This window comes from Danio rerio, chromosome 24 (genome assembly GCF_049306965.1).
Source record: "Danio rerio strain Tuebingen ecotype United States chromosome 24, GRCz12tu, whole genome shotgun sequence".
Classification (NCBI taxonomy): Eukaryota; Metazoa; Chordata; class Actinopteri; order Cypriniformes; family Danionidae; genus Danio; species Danio rerio.
In genome coordinates, this window is record NC_133199.1 from 24,621,952 (window position 1) to 24,639,623 (window position 17,672).

General features: G+C 37.0%; 1 protein-coding gene across 4 annotated transcripts in view; it reads right to left on the bottom strand.

Moving 5' to 3' along the window:
• vipr1b (vasoactive intestinal peptide receptor 1b) overlaps nt 1–17,672 on the bottom strand; it is a 104,889-nt gene that overhangs the window by 38,570 nt on the left and 48,647 nt on the right. For all 4 annotated transcript variants that reach the window (XM_073940350.1, XM_073940349.1, NM_001013353.1 and 1 more), the window contains 2 exon segments: nt 3,351–3,451; nt 940–1,037 (listed from right to left, as the gene is read on the bottom strand). In XM_073940350.1, coding sequence (XP_073796451.1) covers nt 940–1,037; nt 3,351–3,451 — 199 coding nt within the window.

Sequence of the window (17,672 nt, forward strand, 5' to 3'; positions counted from 1 at the left end):
TTCCATGTGAAAAATTAATCACCTACAAGAACAGTATCATAAATATTATGATCCAAATGCATGCAGTCCTTCATAAACATGTAATTAACAGTGCCTACACTACTTGAATGCAATCTTGGTGCCAATTAAAGAGTTGTAAATCATCTTTATAGCTCAAAGTGTCACTTCTGGGTTTATATATAAGCGCTAAGCACTGAAATAATTCTCTGATGGTGGACAGTCAGTTTGGCCTGCATGAAATGTGTTTGTTGGAATATACATGTAAGAAAGCTTTTATCTCTGCCATTAGCCGGCAGTTCAGCCTCTGGTGAGGTAGATCAATCTGTGTAGTGTCAAAACGGAAACACGTTGCTTGCTGTTTAATCTTCCACAGCTTTAGTGATTCATTTCATGACACCCCGTGGTAAATCTGGGGCCAGAACCATGCATGTTTTCTGTGTTTAAAGCTATTAGCTTCATCAAAATGTCTTATTGAGGGTTGAACTTTAGCCCTTTATTAAAGCAAATATTTTGAGTTTGTATCTTTTTAAATAATAAAAAAATATGTGCATTGAAATATAAAATGAATCATTTGTGATACTTAAAAAATACATTAAGTTTTCATATTTCATAAATAAAGAGTTTATATTTCTCTTTTTATTGAAGAAACTTTTAAATGTGTTTGATGCAATTCATTTATAAGTAGATCACAATATAAGCAAATTAAATTACTGAACTCTCAGTTAATTCTCAACAGTCAGGAAGATATTGTGTGACTCTGTTTCTTGAAATAACTGGCTTGGATGTGTTCTATAGAACTTGCTGACATTTTAAAGTACATGATGTCTAGAGATAAACAATTTTATTATTGCAAGTATATTACAATTTTTTGTTGAAAAACTGATAAACTGGAAAAAAAACCACACAAAAATATTAAAAAGTAAACATAGAAGTTTTTACCTGAATATACAGAGTATTGCAATGGCAGTTGTGAGAGAAATGAGAGAAACACTGTGGCCGATGGTGTAGCCGATCTTCACTGACCTAAAAAAGCTATCCTGCAAAACAAAGGAAACAATGTGCGTTTACCAGTATACTGTATTTTATTTTTATTTTGTATTTTTTTCATTTATGTTATTTGCTGAAAATTCTGGTCAAAGTATCTAAAAACAATATTTTACTTTTTTTTTTTCATTTGTTTCTTGACCACCAATTCCACATAAATAAATGATTTCTGAGGGATCATGTGACAAAGATGAGTGGAGTAAAGATTGGAGTAATGAAAATGTATATTTGACCTCTCAAGCTTTTTTAAAATACATTAAAACCGGTTGGTTTGAAAAAAATGGTTAAAATATATATTTTTTAAAATACTGCATTTTTATCAAGTGATCATTAACACTTTTAAGAACATAAAAATATCTTACCAAACCATAACCTTTATACTGTAGTGTATAAAACTTTTTGCTTTTTAGTGCTTTATTAAATGATTTAAATGTTTAATTTAGAATTAAAAACGACAGATTCAGTTTATTTTTACCATGATCATAACATAAAGCAATGCAAATGTCACCAAAAATTGCCACAGCTGGTGCAGGCTGTTAGTAAAATGGGCCCTGTTTTCTTTTTTTTTTTTGGTGGTGCTAGTATCAGTTTGTCAGTCTTGTGGTTATCTATAAGCTAGTATGCAACATTCGAATTTAGAGATAAGAATTCAAAACTCCCAGCACTCCATCACTTCCTCCAATCCAGATAACTATTTTGATATCACTTTAGTTTCTCTTCAGATCTTCTGTCCAATCAATTGCTCTCTATAATCTAAAGCATCCAGCGCCCTACTATATAAGCTGCTAAAGCAATGATACTGGTCACTTGCTCAAACATTTAGTATGCTACTTATTCAATTATTCATTCATTTTCTTTTTGGCTTATTCTCTTTATTAATCAGGGGTCACCACAGCGGAACAAACTTCTTCTTTCCGCAACCCAACACTGGGAATCACCCATACACTCTTGAATTCACACACATATACTATGGCCAATTTAGCTTATTCAATTTACCTGTAGAGCATGTTTTTGGACTGTGAGGGAAACCAGAGTACCCAGAGGAAACTCATGTCAACACAGGAAGAACATGCAAACTCCACACAGAAATGCCATGCTATTAATGGCAAATATATCTATTTATTCACTTTACGGCACATACAATGCACTACAAAGTGGAAAAGACATGTAATTATCCTTTTAGCTTGCAATCTAGCTATAAAAATATATATTTTTAAAAAGAAAAGCCACTCGTCATGTCCCGCCTAAACTATCTGGTCCAATGCAATGCATCAAAGCATCAAATTAAACTGCTTATTTTTCTGTACACTTCTGTGGGATTTAAACAACACTGAACATGCTGTCTAGCAAAACATTCTCATAAACGATAACAAAATACATCTTGTGCTGTTCTAGGGAAATTAATTCATCACATACTGTATGCTAGTTTTGTGTTCAGTGTGTAAATCTAAGATTTTTTTAATTGTCAGTATAAAGGATGAGACTGGGATCAAAACAACCTTTATAACCACTACAGCCTATAAAAAAAAAAAAAAAAACTGCCTACAGTATGACACAATGCGCTGTTCTTTTCATCTAAAAAGAAGAATTCTTACTCAAGGTTATCTCTTTTGGTAATAATGGCTATGCTGTCTCTCCCACGCAAAACTTTTCTGAAAGATTCACCAGTGTGGAGAGCATTTTAATAGTCTTTGACCAGAGTTTAATCTAAAAAGCTGCCATGCCAACAAGGAGCATTAGAGGCTCATCAACAAAAACATTCAATTCTTTTGAGTCTCATGCCCACATACTCCCGGTGGCTCTGAGGACTGACTGTGCTGATTACTCGTCCTGTTGTTGTGAACACACGCTGGGAAAACTTTCATTAAAAGCCAAAGGTCAGTCGCTCTTCACTTAACTACTCTCTGCTCAAAAGATCAAGGCGTTTCATGTTGCATAATAGCTGCTTCAGTGATGGATTATTAGTATGTTTACAAATGCATCCAAAGGCTGACACTGGTGTGCAATGCTAAATAAAAGAGCTATTATGTTCCGACTTGTTAGTTTGCACCAGGCAATAAAAGGCTGGAAAAGCATGCCATGGGGTTGCCTGAAAAAGGTGAACGCTGTTTTTTTTGGAAGTGAAACACTTGATTGGATGAAAACGATCGCTGTGTGGGGCTAAAAGTTCAGTACGTTCAAGAATCTGATCATTTTGGTGTTGTATAACACCAGTGGGGTTGAAAATGGTAGTGTGACATACTTTAAAATAGATTTTTGCATTTTGCAAAGATTCTCAATAACCTTTAGAGATGTAAAGTACTTACATCGTCAACAGTGCCATTCAGATTATATCCACAATTTACTGCGATTTCCAACGAGTCCATTTCGGTCCAGCCATCAGCAGTGCAGGTTTTAGAGAGGTTACCTGTGTGAGAGATTTAAAGGTCATTAAGCTGAAGATGCACATGCTGGCTGCTCTGTTTCAAAGTTGCATCTGTTTATTACTCTTTCGACTGAGCATGAGGGCTGGTTTCCTGGAGTTTGTTTACACAAAGTTAAATGGCTTTCTGAACTAAAGCTGAGAAATGGAGGGCCACGTCACCTCTCTCGCTGAGGTGTTTTTGCCTTTTCTCACTGCACACTGCCTCCACTCAATGCTAAACTCTGCGTCCAATCAATACACAAAGAGACCCAACCGAGATCTGTGACTCAGTAAGCTTATTGTTGTGATCTGTGCCGTACATAAATATGAACAATGAATTATTGAGATGCTTGGATGAGAAAAACATTTTTTCGGGGTCATTGGATCTATTCAGTGTTAAGAAAGCTACTTTGAAACAGAAACTTTGCTGAAGTAGATTTTTACAATTAAACACAAAGAAACAGCAACTTACAAATGTATTTAAACATTCATTTTCAAACTTGATGTAGAAGCCTATTGAAATGTTTTGTGTAAATTGACATTTAGTTATTTAGTCTTGTAGAAATCAATAAAATTAATAAACTACAATGATAATATTAAACAATATGCTTTTATTTATTAAAATAAAACTCAATTAGCTTAACAGTATCAACCTTGAAAAGCAAATTCATATTAAATTAGCTCATTTTTGTAACCATTTTTAAAAAAGCTTTATATAGTATAAGTGTTTATGTTGATTAATCCCTTTTTAACGTATGTCCATTTATGAATCATTAAACACAACCAAATAATACCTCAAACTTCCACTCGAGAGAGAACCATTTAAAAGTGAAATGATTTAAAAGTCAAAATTTGACTTTCCAGTGCATTTATGAGAGAAACATTTAGGTGAACCAATTCAAAGTACTACACATATTAGAAAGAGAACTTTAAAATAAACTGATTTATTAAAACAAACCTGATTTTCCAAATCCATTACATTTTAGAGAGAACCATTTAGGTTTATCAATTCCCTGGACTGGACTAGAATCAAATTACATTTAATGAAATACCATATATAATGATTTAATGAAAAGATTAGAGAAAAATGAAATCTAGATGAAATCTATAGAGCACTGAAACTAAACTTTTGTTACATTAGTGAAAAAGTTAAGACGAAAACTCTACAGTCTCCAATTGGTTATAAGAGAGTGTATTGTATATTACAGCACAATCTATGACTCATTTCTATGAGTCTTTTATAGAGGGGCATTCAAGGACTAGGTGTGGGTTTCCCACAACAATGATTCATTTAAAGAACATTGTCTTACGCTCCATAGAGTTTGAAAAATATGATGTATACTTCAGGAGGAAGGACACTTAGCTCTCCCTCAGTGATTTCATAGCGGATCCTGGGTTACAATGCCACATATTGATCCAAAACAAGCCAATCAATTTCTCTCAGGCTTGAATTTAAAAGACTGTTGGTGCATGAGTCTCTGAGTAGGTTTTCTTCAATGTGCTTGTAATGTGAATGTTGAATGAAGCAATGCAGTCTCATAACATTACAAAATGCTCTCTGAATAGAGGCATATAACAAAGCTCCCAAATAGGAATACACAAAAATAATTTCCAAACGAACATTTGCCAGCAGAAATACTTTATTGCAGCAACTCTACTCACAAGAACCACCTCTGTTAGTCCCGATGGCCAGTAACCTCCAGTTTTACAACAATCACTTGTTTAAGAATTATTGGAAAACCCAAAAATTAAAGTTCTTCTCTTCTGCTTTGTCATATCGTCTTTCATGTAGTGTCTAAAATACCAGTTTGTGGTCTGCAAATTTTGTCCCCCAAAATAAAGCAGCTTTAGAACTGCCTGACTTCAGTCTTACTTCCTGCACAAACATTGGTTTGAAACTAATTTGCATAATGTCAGCAATTTTCTGCATTGGCTGCCTACAAACAATGGTACTTTGACCCTCAAACACTGTAGTTGTAGCTGAGGCCTGGTAGAATTTGCTTTGTGTTGTCAAAATGTTGAGATGTTTTTTGCACTGAGAAAGCAACATGTCTTTTCCTGCACTTTGATGAAGAATCAATCTCAAATTTCTATCTTAGATTTAACTCCATTGTTACTAGTCATATCACATATCACTGCTAAAGTAACCTCTGTTAAAATTTAAATATAATGATGGCCGTTTGGGACAAGACATGAGGCTACAATATATAATATGAAAAAATCTGTGTGTGTGTGTGTGTGTGTGTGTGTGTCTCCAAAAACAAAATTAGAAACTAAATATAAAAATGTAGGAGAGTGATGTATCTTCATTGTTGGACAGTTATCTTCTATTTGTTTTGTATAAATAAATTATGAATAATTTACTTTTTCTCCATGACTTGTTAGACATGTGGTCATGCCAAAGGACAACAAAACTTAACAATTTGTTAATTTATGAGAGAAAAAACTTAACAGGTGCATGCTATCAATTTCGTGGGGGCTTCAGTCACATGATGTTGAATGGGTGTCCTTCTACTAATTAAAGTTTTTAGTGTATTTGCCTGTTTTAAAACTAGCACATAGTGTCACAGCAGATTACAAGGTTTTTAGTGACAAAATGTGTCAAGTTTCTATTATATAATATATTTAAACATATATGTACATATTTGTAATTCCAATTGTTGAAAAAAACTGCTATTTAAAATAATTTTGAAACTATAAATGGTGGCATGGTGTTGCAGTTGGTAGCGCTGTTGCCTTACAGCAAGAAGGTCGCTGGTTCAAGACCCGGCTGGGTCAGTTGGCATTTCTGCATGGAGTTTGCATGTTCTAAACCCCTATGTTCACATGGGTTTCCTCCTGGTGCTCCGGTTTCCCCCACAAGTACAAAGACCTGCGCTATAGGAAGCTAATGTGTCTGTAGTGTATTTGTCCTGGTCCTGCAGGTTGGGGGTTAAGCATTGGGCTAACAACCCACCTTGTAAAATTTAGATGTTACAAAACACTAACATGGTGCGGATAATATAAACGTCCCTGAAAGTAAGGAAGAATTATACAGTATATACTGTATGTGAAATCCAAATATAAACTTGTATGTCATATTTGCAATTTGCACGAATCAGATTTATATATGGGTTTGGTTAAATTAAAAGTGGTGAATTACTACAAGTTCAACTTTTTCTGTCTACTTGTTAAAAATGAATTGCCCATTGTAATGTCTGGATTTGGCCAATCAATTCACCCTGGGAAACACTGGGTAAAAAGCATAAATCTGCACGTCAAAAGAAGAAAAACAACAACAAAACTTTACTGATCTTTACCCCTCTTCTATATTCTATGTAAAGAAAAAATGGTTTGATAAATGGACAACATACAGTATGCAAGATGTCTGCTACCGAAACCTCAAATTCTAGATACAAATAATTTATTAAAATATTTCCTTTGGCTTAGTCCCTTATTTATCAGTGTTGCCAAAGCTAAATGAACCGGCAACGATTCCAGCATATGTTTTACACAGCGGATGCCCTTTCAGCCACAACCCAGTACTGGGAAACAACCATACACTCTCTGTTACAATGAATATGAGTATTAGAAGTACCCAATATGCAAGTAAAATTACGTTATTACCACAGTTAATAAAGTATAACCAAAGTCCAAAATGGAAAAAATAAACAAACAAAAGATAAGGTATCCCACTCAAGCGGGGATCGGGGAAAACAGACAGGAACAGAGTAGCTCTAGGTGTCAGATGGGTCTCCACGCCAGCCCTAAACACAGACAGAGAGCACATCAAAATAACAACGAACTGACACGAGACAAGATACGCACTGTCCAGATATAGCCGAGATAACGAGTCATAGCTGGCAGGCTAATCAGGATAGCAGGACTCCACATAACACGTGACATAACACAGACGTCATACACATGTAGAACACCAAAACAAAACAAAACCATGTGACCAAACAGACACTCAGAAGTGCGCAAACACCTACAACCGTAACACTCTCACATAAACACACACACTCATACACTATGGCCAATCTAGTTTATTTAATTCACCTACTGTAAAGCGCATGTCTTTAGACTTGTGAGGGAACCCGGAGCACTCTGAGGAAACCCACAAGAACACGGAGAGAACATGCAAACTCTACACAGAAATGCCACCTGGCCCAGCCAAAACTGGAACTAGTGACCTTCTTGCTGTAAGGCAACAGTGCTAACCACTGAGCCACCATGAAATGTTTTGATCTCCCATTAAATGAACTAATGCTCGACTTCTGTCTGTTTAAACAAGCTGTTGAGAGTTTCATTGTTTGGTGAATGTGTTTTGATCTGTTCATTCATAATTTGGAGGATGCATAATAAAAAGTCAATAATATTAAGCATTGAACAACTTTAGAATCTCAAAGCTACAAAAGCAGCACTTCTCTGGCACATGTAGGTTTCTGTGTCTGTAAGTTGACTTAACAAAATAATAAAAAATAACAGTCAAAATAAATTTATCAAGAGTAATATTTTCATTTTCATCAGTTCTGGGCTCATATTTTACCAATTTGATACAATGTAAGATAAGTCTTTGGTGCCTTCAGAATATGTCTGTAATGTTTCAGCTCAAAATACCCATCAAATAATATATTATACCCTGCTAAAAATTACAAATTTTGGAGTAAGATTACATAGTAGTTGTTTTGTTGCCTGTGAAAATTATGCAAATTAGCTATTATTATGCTATAATTACTATTATTAGGAGAAGATATGAATTGCTTAGCAATTTCACTGTTTTAATTACTCTATTTTAAAAATATTTTGAGCTTGTAAAACTCATTCTTGAGGTTCAGCTGATCACAGAGAGTTGGAACAGATCTTTTAATCCCAGTTTCTTTGCAAATCATGTTCTGTGGACATGATTTTACCACAGAAATATGTTAATACTGCAAATCAATTTGGTGGGCAGTAGGGATGCTCAAAATAATTGATTAACCGTTAACCGAAAGGGTGCGTTTGTGACCGATTAATGCTATCAGTTAAACGATAAAAAATATTATTTTAAATATTTTTAGTTTGACTTCATAAGGGGCCGATTGAATGCGCCTTTGCGTTAAGAGGGGCATCTTTTGCACGCGGCTCATCCCAGAGCAGCAGTTTGTGTTGTCAAGACAACTACAGAGAAGTTTTGAAGAGCTTGGTTACCGCTACATTCATTCTTCCTTGGCGGGGACTAAAATGCATCCCTTCACGGCTACATACCCATTCAAAACATTCAGTTATTGTTGTTGTTTTTAATAGCGAATTATAATCGCACCAAAACATATTAAAAGGTAAGTGAATTATAAAAGAGCGCAAACTTTTCTGTAACCGTATAGTGCTGTGCGCTCTCTGTTTAACCCTTTGGGGTAACGTGCTGACTGACTGACTGACAGGTGCGCGATGCGTGAGGACAGCAAACACAAATGAAGCTGTAGGAGCCATACATTGTATTTTGGCTATTGGCCACAAGGTGTCAGTAGGAGACTATATAACTGTGGCTTCACTGCATGGAGGAAGACAGTGTTGGTAGGAAGCACACAGTTTTTGACCGTATCGTATTGCATCGTCTCGTAACTGAAGGAAACAGAGAAGTGTGCTTTTAGATAAAGGAAAGTGATTGAGTAATTCTGTTGATTGGAAGTTGATTGGACAATAAATATGTTTTTATTTGCATCTATTTGCTTACGAACTCTGACTTTTTACGCGTTAAAAACTTGCTCACTCTACCAACAATAGCGGCATTGGTAAGCCGCTACATAAAAGTCAAAAACTTTGCTTCGTGGGACAATTGAGACGCCGCTGGAGTGGACAGCAAGGCATGGTGTTTCTACAGACAAGGACAGCGACGTTCGTTTGGATCAAGGCTTCATTTGCTGCACGTGAGGACAGCGTTTCTTCAGCATCTGAGTGAGTTCGTTTGGATCGGCTTTCTTCTGGTTTCCTGCATTAAGGTGAATCTACGCTACGTTCATCTCTTCGCGTTTGATAAACAGCACAATAGGTATGTTTGTTGCAACAACATCATCATTATGGCCATATGGAAACTATGTGTGCACACAATAAGGTTTAAAGCGTAAATCCAATGCATTGGTTGCCCATGACTGACTGAACTTTTCTTATGTGTGTTTATTGGGTTTTACAATTTGCAAAATGGAAAATGAAATCAATTTGAATGTTGAAATGGTGAATCTGACTGATCAAGGTTTAACTTCTGTTGAAAATGAGCCTGAAAGGGAAAAAAGACCAGTTAAATTAACAGCTAAAGCTTTAGTTGAAAAACTAGACACTTTACAGAAGTTAAGAAAAGCAAAGCTAAACAAAGCACAAAAGCTTAAAGAGTCAATTAACAAACTAATATGTGATGACAATGAATGCAAACCTGAGGTACGTTTGGTCTTTGAGGATTTTAAGAGGTTGTGTTCAGAGGCAAAAGACACTCATGAGTCACTTTTGGTTATTTTACCGGTTGAAGAGTGTGAAAAACATGATATCTGGTTTAAAGCAAAAATGATATCAAACAATGAGTTTTTGGAACGAACAAATAAATGGTTATCAGATAAATCAGAAGGTCACAAAATATCTGAAGTGGAAAATCCAGAGAGTGATGTTGGTCCTGGAGATAGTGTGTCAAATGTATCACATGCTACCTCAAAACGCAGTAAATGCAGTGCACGCAGCAGCAGTAGTTCATCCATATCATCTGCCTGTATTCAAGCAGAGGCAGAAAAGGCCGCACTCATGGCACGTGCTGCTGCATTAAAGGCTAAACATGATATTGAAGTTCAGGAGGAAGAACTGAGAAGGAAAAAAGAGCAGTTGGACTTGGATGCTCAAATAGCAGCTTCCACAGCAAGGATCAGTGTGTTGCAGAAATTTGATCAACAAAGTAAATGTTCAAGCAGTTTATCTTCAAAGAAGATTGAAAAGGTTGTGGTCACTGCAAATTCTTCTTCTCAAACAACATCTTTAAACCCCAATGTAAATGACTATGTCCCAGTAAATTCAATGCCACTGGATTTGGATGGATACACTGGTGTTTCTGCATCTCAAGCTGCAATACAGGATCAAAGGATTGGATGGATTGATCAACAAACATCGGAACATGCTAATGGTAACTGTTCTGCTCAAACACAACATGACTCCATAATTCAGCATGCTACAAATATCTTACCTGCACAGGGTGATCCTTTGCTTGAAATTCTGAAAAAACAGGAGGAATTAACAGCGCATCTTGTTCAACAGCAAGCAAATCCTCGTATTCTACCAAAGAAGGAAATTCCAACATTTGATGGTGACCCATTGCAGTATATTCCATTCATTAGAGCATTTGAGCATGGCATTGAGCAAAAAACAACCAATTTAAAGGATCAGTTGTATTTCCTTGAGCAGTTCACAAAAGGGCAGCCTAAAGATCTTGTTCGCAGTTGCCAATATATGTCTTCAGAAAAGGGCTATGCAATGGCCAAGAAGTTGTTGAAGGAACATTTTGGTAATGAGTTTAAGGTATCTACAGCCTATATGGAGAAAGCCCTGGGGTGGCCTACTTTAAAGGCTGAAGATGTGCAAGGATTGCAGGCTTATGCTTTGTTTTTGCGTACTTGTTGTAATACAATGGATGAACTCTCATATATGCAAGAACTTAACATGCCTAGCAACATGAAATCAGTGGTTATGAAGCTGCCTTACAAATTGAGGGAGCAATGGAGAGCTAAAGCCTGTCAGATAATGGAGTCTGTTCATGGCAGGCCAAAGTTCTGTGACATTGTTGAATTTATTGAAAAACAGGTTAAAATGGCATCTGATCCTGTTTTTGGTGACATTCAAGACAAGCATGGTGCAAGTAAACTTAAGGTTCAACCACACAAGCCCTTTACCAGAAGTAGTTTTGCTACTGACATTTCAACTTCTATTCCAGCAAAGAAGTTCAGTGATGCTTTAGCACAACCAAAATCTTGTCATGTGTCTAAGTCTAATGGAGACTGTTTGTTTTGCAAAAATCAGCATTTATTGGAAAGGTGCTTTGCATTAAAGAAAAGAACACAACGTGACAAGATTGAATTCCTGAAGGCCAAGGGAATTTGTTTTGGCTGTTTAAAAACTGGGCATAAAAGTAAAAGATGCGAGAATCGACTGAAATGTGACATTTGTGGAGAAACACACCCCACAATCCTGCATATTTATGGCAAAGAGGTAATACTGAAGCAGGCTGAAGAAAAGCGCAAAGATACATCTGTGCAAACTTGTGGTCACACAGGGGCCGGGACTGAAAGAACTTTAATGTCAATCATACCAGTTCAAGTCAAGGCCATTAAAAGTAACAAGGTGATGCAGACATATGCTTTTTTGGACCCAGGAAGTTCGGCCACTTTCTGTTCTGAACACTTGCAAGAGGAGCTGAATTTGAATGGAAAGAAGATTAATATTCTGCTTCGTACTATGGGTCAGGAAAAGTCTGTGTCTTGCAGTGTTATTGATGGTCTGGAAATCAGTGGTCTTAACACTAATAATTTCTTTCCACTTCCTGCTGTTTACACACAACAGAAAATGCCTGTGAGTTCTCAGAACATCATAACTCAAGAGGAGTTATCCAAGTGGTCATACCTGGATAAAGTGAAGATACCTTGCATTCAAGCAGAGGTTGATTTACTGATTGGAATTAATGCAGCTAATGTGATGGAACCACACAAGATTATTAACAGTCAAGGTAATGGGCCTTTTGCCATTAAGACCCTATTGGGGTGGGTTGTTAATGGGACTGTGGAAGGAAACAGTGAACATAGGAATGAAGTTGGCCATTCTGATGTTACTGTTAACCGAATTTCTGTTGTTAGATTGGAGGAGCTGCTTAACAACCAGTTTAATCATGATTTCAATGAGAAGACTGTTGATGAAAAGGAAATGTCAAGGGAAGATCTTCAGTTCATGAGTATAATGAACAATTCAGTCAAGCATCAGGATGGACATTACAGCTTAAGATTACCATTTAAGTCTGATGTCACATTACCAAATAATCTTGGTGTTGCTAAGCAACGGTTGCTTGGTTTAAAAAGGAAATTGGAAATAAATCAAGAATTTCATGAGAAGTATACTCACTTTCTTGAAAGTGTCATACACGAGGGCTATGCTGAGAAGGTACCTGATTGCCAACTTGATCGAGTGGATGGTAAAGTTTGGTACATCCCTCATCACGGGGTGTTTCATCCTAAAAAGGGATCATTGAGAGTGGTTTTTGACTGTGGGGCAGCATATAAAGGAACATCACTTAATGATAACTTATTGCAAGGTCCTAATCTTACCAGTTCTCTGGTTGGAGTTTTACTGAAATTTAGACAGGAGCCAGTAGCCTTTATGGCTGACATAGAAGCGATGTTTCATCAAGTCAGAGTTGCAGCAGAAGATGTAGATTTTCTTCGTTTCTTGTGGTGGCCTGGTGGAGAACTGAATAAGGAACCCATTACTTACAGGATGAAAGTTCATCTTTTTGGTGCAGTGTCCTCTCCGAGTTGTGCATCCTTTGCTTTAAAGCAAACCGCAAAGGACAGTGAAGGTGACTTTCCATTAGAGGTAATTGAAACGATCAACAATAACTTCTATGTGGATGATTGTTTGAAGAGTGTCTCTTGTGAAGAGAAGGCCATATCTATGGCAAAAGATCTCACTTGTCTTTGTCAGAAAGGAGGTTTTCGTTTGACAAAGTGGATCAGTAATAGCCGGGAGGTGTTACAATCGATCTCTCAGGAAAATCGGGCCAAGGATATACAGCAGTTGGATTTGGATCGAGACAAGTTGCCAGTTGAAAGAGCATTAGGTCTTCAGTGGAGTGTGGATGCTGACACTTTTCAATTCAAGATTTCCTTGAAAACTCAACCTTGTACAAGACGAGGCATTCTGTCTGTGGTAAGCTCGGTGTATGATCCTTTGGGTTTCCTTGCACCTGTTATTCTGCCTGCAAAAGTCATCTTGCAGGAGTTGTGCAGAAAGACATTGGGCTGGGATGATACCATACCATCTGCCTTCCAGAAGCAATGGACTCATTGGATTGTTGAGTTGGACAAGGTTGCAGAATTTCAGGTAAACAGATGTTTTAAACCTGTGGATTATGGACTGCCCAGTCATGCTTGTTTACACCACTTTGCAGATGCATGTGAAACTGGGTATGGCACAGTTTCCTATCTGAAGATGCTTAACGGTGCAGACAAGGTTCATGTGTCATTTTTGATGGGTAAGTCCAGAGTAACACCATTGAAACATGTGACCATACCACGTTTAGAACTTACAGCAGCTGTCTTGGCTGTGAAGATGGACATCATGTTAAAGAAGATGTTGCAACTTCCATTGGAGGATTCTGTTTTTTGGAGCGACAGTACAACTGTTCTCAATTACATAAAGAACGAGAACAAACGGTTCCATACATTTGTCGCTAACAGAGTGTCATTTATAAGAGACGCAACACAGCCTCAACAATGGAGGCATGTACCAACTAAAGACAATCCAGCAGACGATGCATCACGTGGCTTGAATGTGGAATCTTTTTTGAACAATGAACGGTGGCTAAAGGGGCCTAGCTTTCTATGGAAGCCAAGTGATGTACAGTTCCATACAAGTGATTCGACATCAATGGATGATGATGATCCTGAAGTAAAAAGGGAATTAAAGGTAAATGCTGTGACACTGCAAAGCGAACAAAATGCCACAAGCAAGTTGATACATTACTTCTCAGATTGGAAACGTCTAAAGGTTGCAGTTGCATGGATTTTGAAACTGCAGAAACGTCTACTGCAGATAAGTCGTAAACGAAGGGAACTGTCTTTGGAGCATAGTGATGATGCAACCATGAATGCAAAATTGCAACATTTTAAATCATCTCTGGAACGACAGAGTTTGACTGTGGAAGATGTTTATAAGGCTGAGGTTAACATCATTCGTTTCAGTCAAAAGGAACAATTTCAGGAAGAAATTGCTGCTCTTAAACATGGTAACACTGTTAAAAGAAACAGTTCTGTCTATAAACTGGATCCTATGTTGCATGATGGAGTGCTGTTAGTAGGAGGAAGACTTGGTAAGTCAGCTATGCCAAGCGAAAGAAAACATCCCATCTTGTTATCTAAAAATCAGCACGTATCACATCTCATACTCTCAGACATTCACGAACAACTGGGTCATGGTGGCAGAAATCAAATGCTTTCTAAACTGCGTTGTAAGTATTGGATAACAAATGCCAATTCTGTTGCAAGAAAGATCATTTCTAAGTGTGTCATTTGTAGACGCTTTAAGGGGAAGCTGGGTGAACAAAGGATGGCAGACCTTCCAGTGGAAAGAATCACTCCTGATTTACCACCTTTTACTAATGTAGGAGTAGATTTCTTTGGGCCCATAGAAGTAAAAAGAGGACGTGGTACAGTGAAACGCTATGGAGTGCTATTTACTTGTATGGCAAGTAGGGCAGTTCATTTGGAAATGGCATACTCGCTTGATACAGACTCGTGTATCAACGCTTTACGCAGATTTATCTGTCGTCGTGGACAAGTTTCTTCTATGAGATCTGATAATGGGACTAATTTCATCAGTGCTGAGCGGGAGCTAAAAGAGGCACTCAGTGCATTGAACAAGGAGAAGATTCAACGAGCCCTGCTACAGAAGGGAGTGGACTGGAGTTTTAACCCACCTTCAAGCCCTCATTTTGGAGGAGTGTGGGAACGTTTATTAGACTGGTGAAACAAAGTCTGTGTGTTGTCCTTCGACAACAAACATTGGATGATGAAGCCCTGCAGACTGTCTTGTGTGAAGCCGAAGCAATTCTAAATGATCGACCCATCTCTAATATCTCCAGTGACCCTAATGATTTGGAAGCTTTAACACCTAACCACCTTCTGCTTTTGAAAGGAAACCCTGCACTGCCTCCTGGTTTGTTTGAAAGGTCTGATTCATATGCCAAACGAAGATGGAGACAAGTGCAATATATTTCAGACCTCTTCTGGAAAAGATGGGTACGCGAATACCTACCATTGTTGCAGAAGCGACAAAAATGGAACAAGGAACATCGAAATCTTACTGTTGGCGACATTGTGATCATTGCAGATTCTACAGCACCACGTGGATCATGGGTTCTGGGAAGAGTGATTGAGACTTTTCCAGACAGTAGAGGTTTAGTTAGATCTGTAAAAGTTCAAACCAAATGCAACATCTTGGAACGTTCAATTAGTAAGCTTTGCCTTCTTCAAGAATCAACATAGGAAAATTATGATATAACCATTTAAACAGGAGTTTAAACTGAGGTTATATATTTGCATGTATATATATATATTTGATACCATTTTGAGTTCATGTGTAAGGCTCCATATTGTATAAATTTGTAATTGTTATGCCATTTTGTCATAAACAATTAAGGGGCCGGTATGTAGGAGCCATACATTGTATTTTGGCTATTGGCCACAAGGTGTCAGTAGGAGACTATATAACTGTGGCTTCACTGCATGGAGGAAGACAGTGTTGGTAGGAAGCACACAGTTTTTGACCGTATCGTATTGCATCGTCTCGTAACTGAAGGAAACAGAGAAGTGTGCTTTTAGATAAAGGAAAGTGATTGAGTAATTCTGTTGATTGGAAGTTGATTGGACAATAAATATGTTTTTATTTGCATCTATTTGCTTACGAACTCTGACTTTTTACGCGTTAAAAACTTGCTCACTCTACCAACAATAGCGGCATTGGTAAGCCGCTACAGAAGCTTTCAGTTAAGATGAACACAGTTTCTACAGTTATACTTTATTTATAGATAAAGGTATATGACTCTGCATATAATCACTTTATCTTGCGGGAGTTTATAGCCGTTTCGCTTTACTTCAGGACGCATTAACACTGCTCTGAAGGTCTAATCGCTGTTTTAAGTTATCCAGATCTGTATAAATGTACAAATCCTGAATATCACAATATTCTTAAATATTACAATTGTAACAACACAGACAGCAACACTTTTGCACAATCGATACCCAGCTGATTCAGTCGTTTCATAAGAGGACCGCGCCTCTTCTTTTTTCCTTGTCAACATAAAGGCAGTGAGGTGCGCCTTGTTTTCGGCCCCTTCTTCAACTGCAAGACATATTTAACTTGCGGGACGATAACGTATAACCCGTGCCTACAGACACATTTGCCAAAGAAGCAAAATGGAAGAAGAATATTGCTGTTTAACAGACGTGTTGATAACCAGCGCTGATGTTGACCTTGATCTGCGTAATAAACGCAACAAATAGGCTTTACTTTTTATTTTACAGATTATAAAGCATGAATGCACATTAATGCAATATCATATTTAAACAACAAAACTGTTTACAAAAAGTCAACATATGCGCGCGTTGTTGTTGTCTTTTCATCATGCAGCGTGCGCACTTGAACCGCGAGGGAGAGAGAGGAAACCATAGCAAGACATAATCTTTAAAATAATGATTTCTATTAAAAATGTAAAAAGGTTTTGTGATTATAATAATAACAGCGGGGTATTAAATAAATGCATATTTTCCATGGAGCAAGCAATTTGAGGAAGTCAGCTATTTTTATTTGACGGAAGAAAAAAAACAGCCTATACGCCGGTTATTAAAAAGAATCAGTCAGTATTTTCGTTTTGTAATATAAATTAATTATTTAAGTGAAAATAATTTAGAGCAGTCCTATTTATTTTATTTATTTTATTTAGTTTATTCTGCTCTTCTGTGCTAAACACTGCAGGTGCGTGAAAATGCTCTGTTGTTATGTTCTATTATTAATATGCTAACATATAAAATTAAATCAGTATTTTAAAATGCAATATTTAATGTGTCAGACACAAAATAGGCACGTCAATTTGTTTAATATAAAATTAATAGTAATCTGACCAGTTAACCGTTAATAACGTTTAATGAGCGGCGGTTGTCGGTTAGCAAAATTAACCAAAATGAGCATCCCTAGTGGGCAGGGAAAACATTTTGGTGGGCCTTAAAATCACTGGGATTTTGATTCTATTGTCAGAAAATAAAAAAAATGAGACTTGTGTTTATATCACATCAATATGAATAAGGACACACTATACCTACACAATACAATACCCATGTCCAAACAGCTTACAGAAGTTGATTTTGCATCAAAGGGGCCCTTGAATGGTTACTGACATGAACTAATTAACAATACTCGTACAGCACTTATTAATCCTAGTTCAACATTTACTAATGCATTATTAACTTCTAAA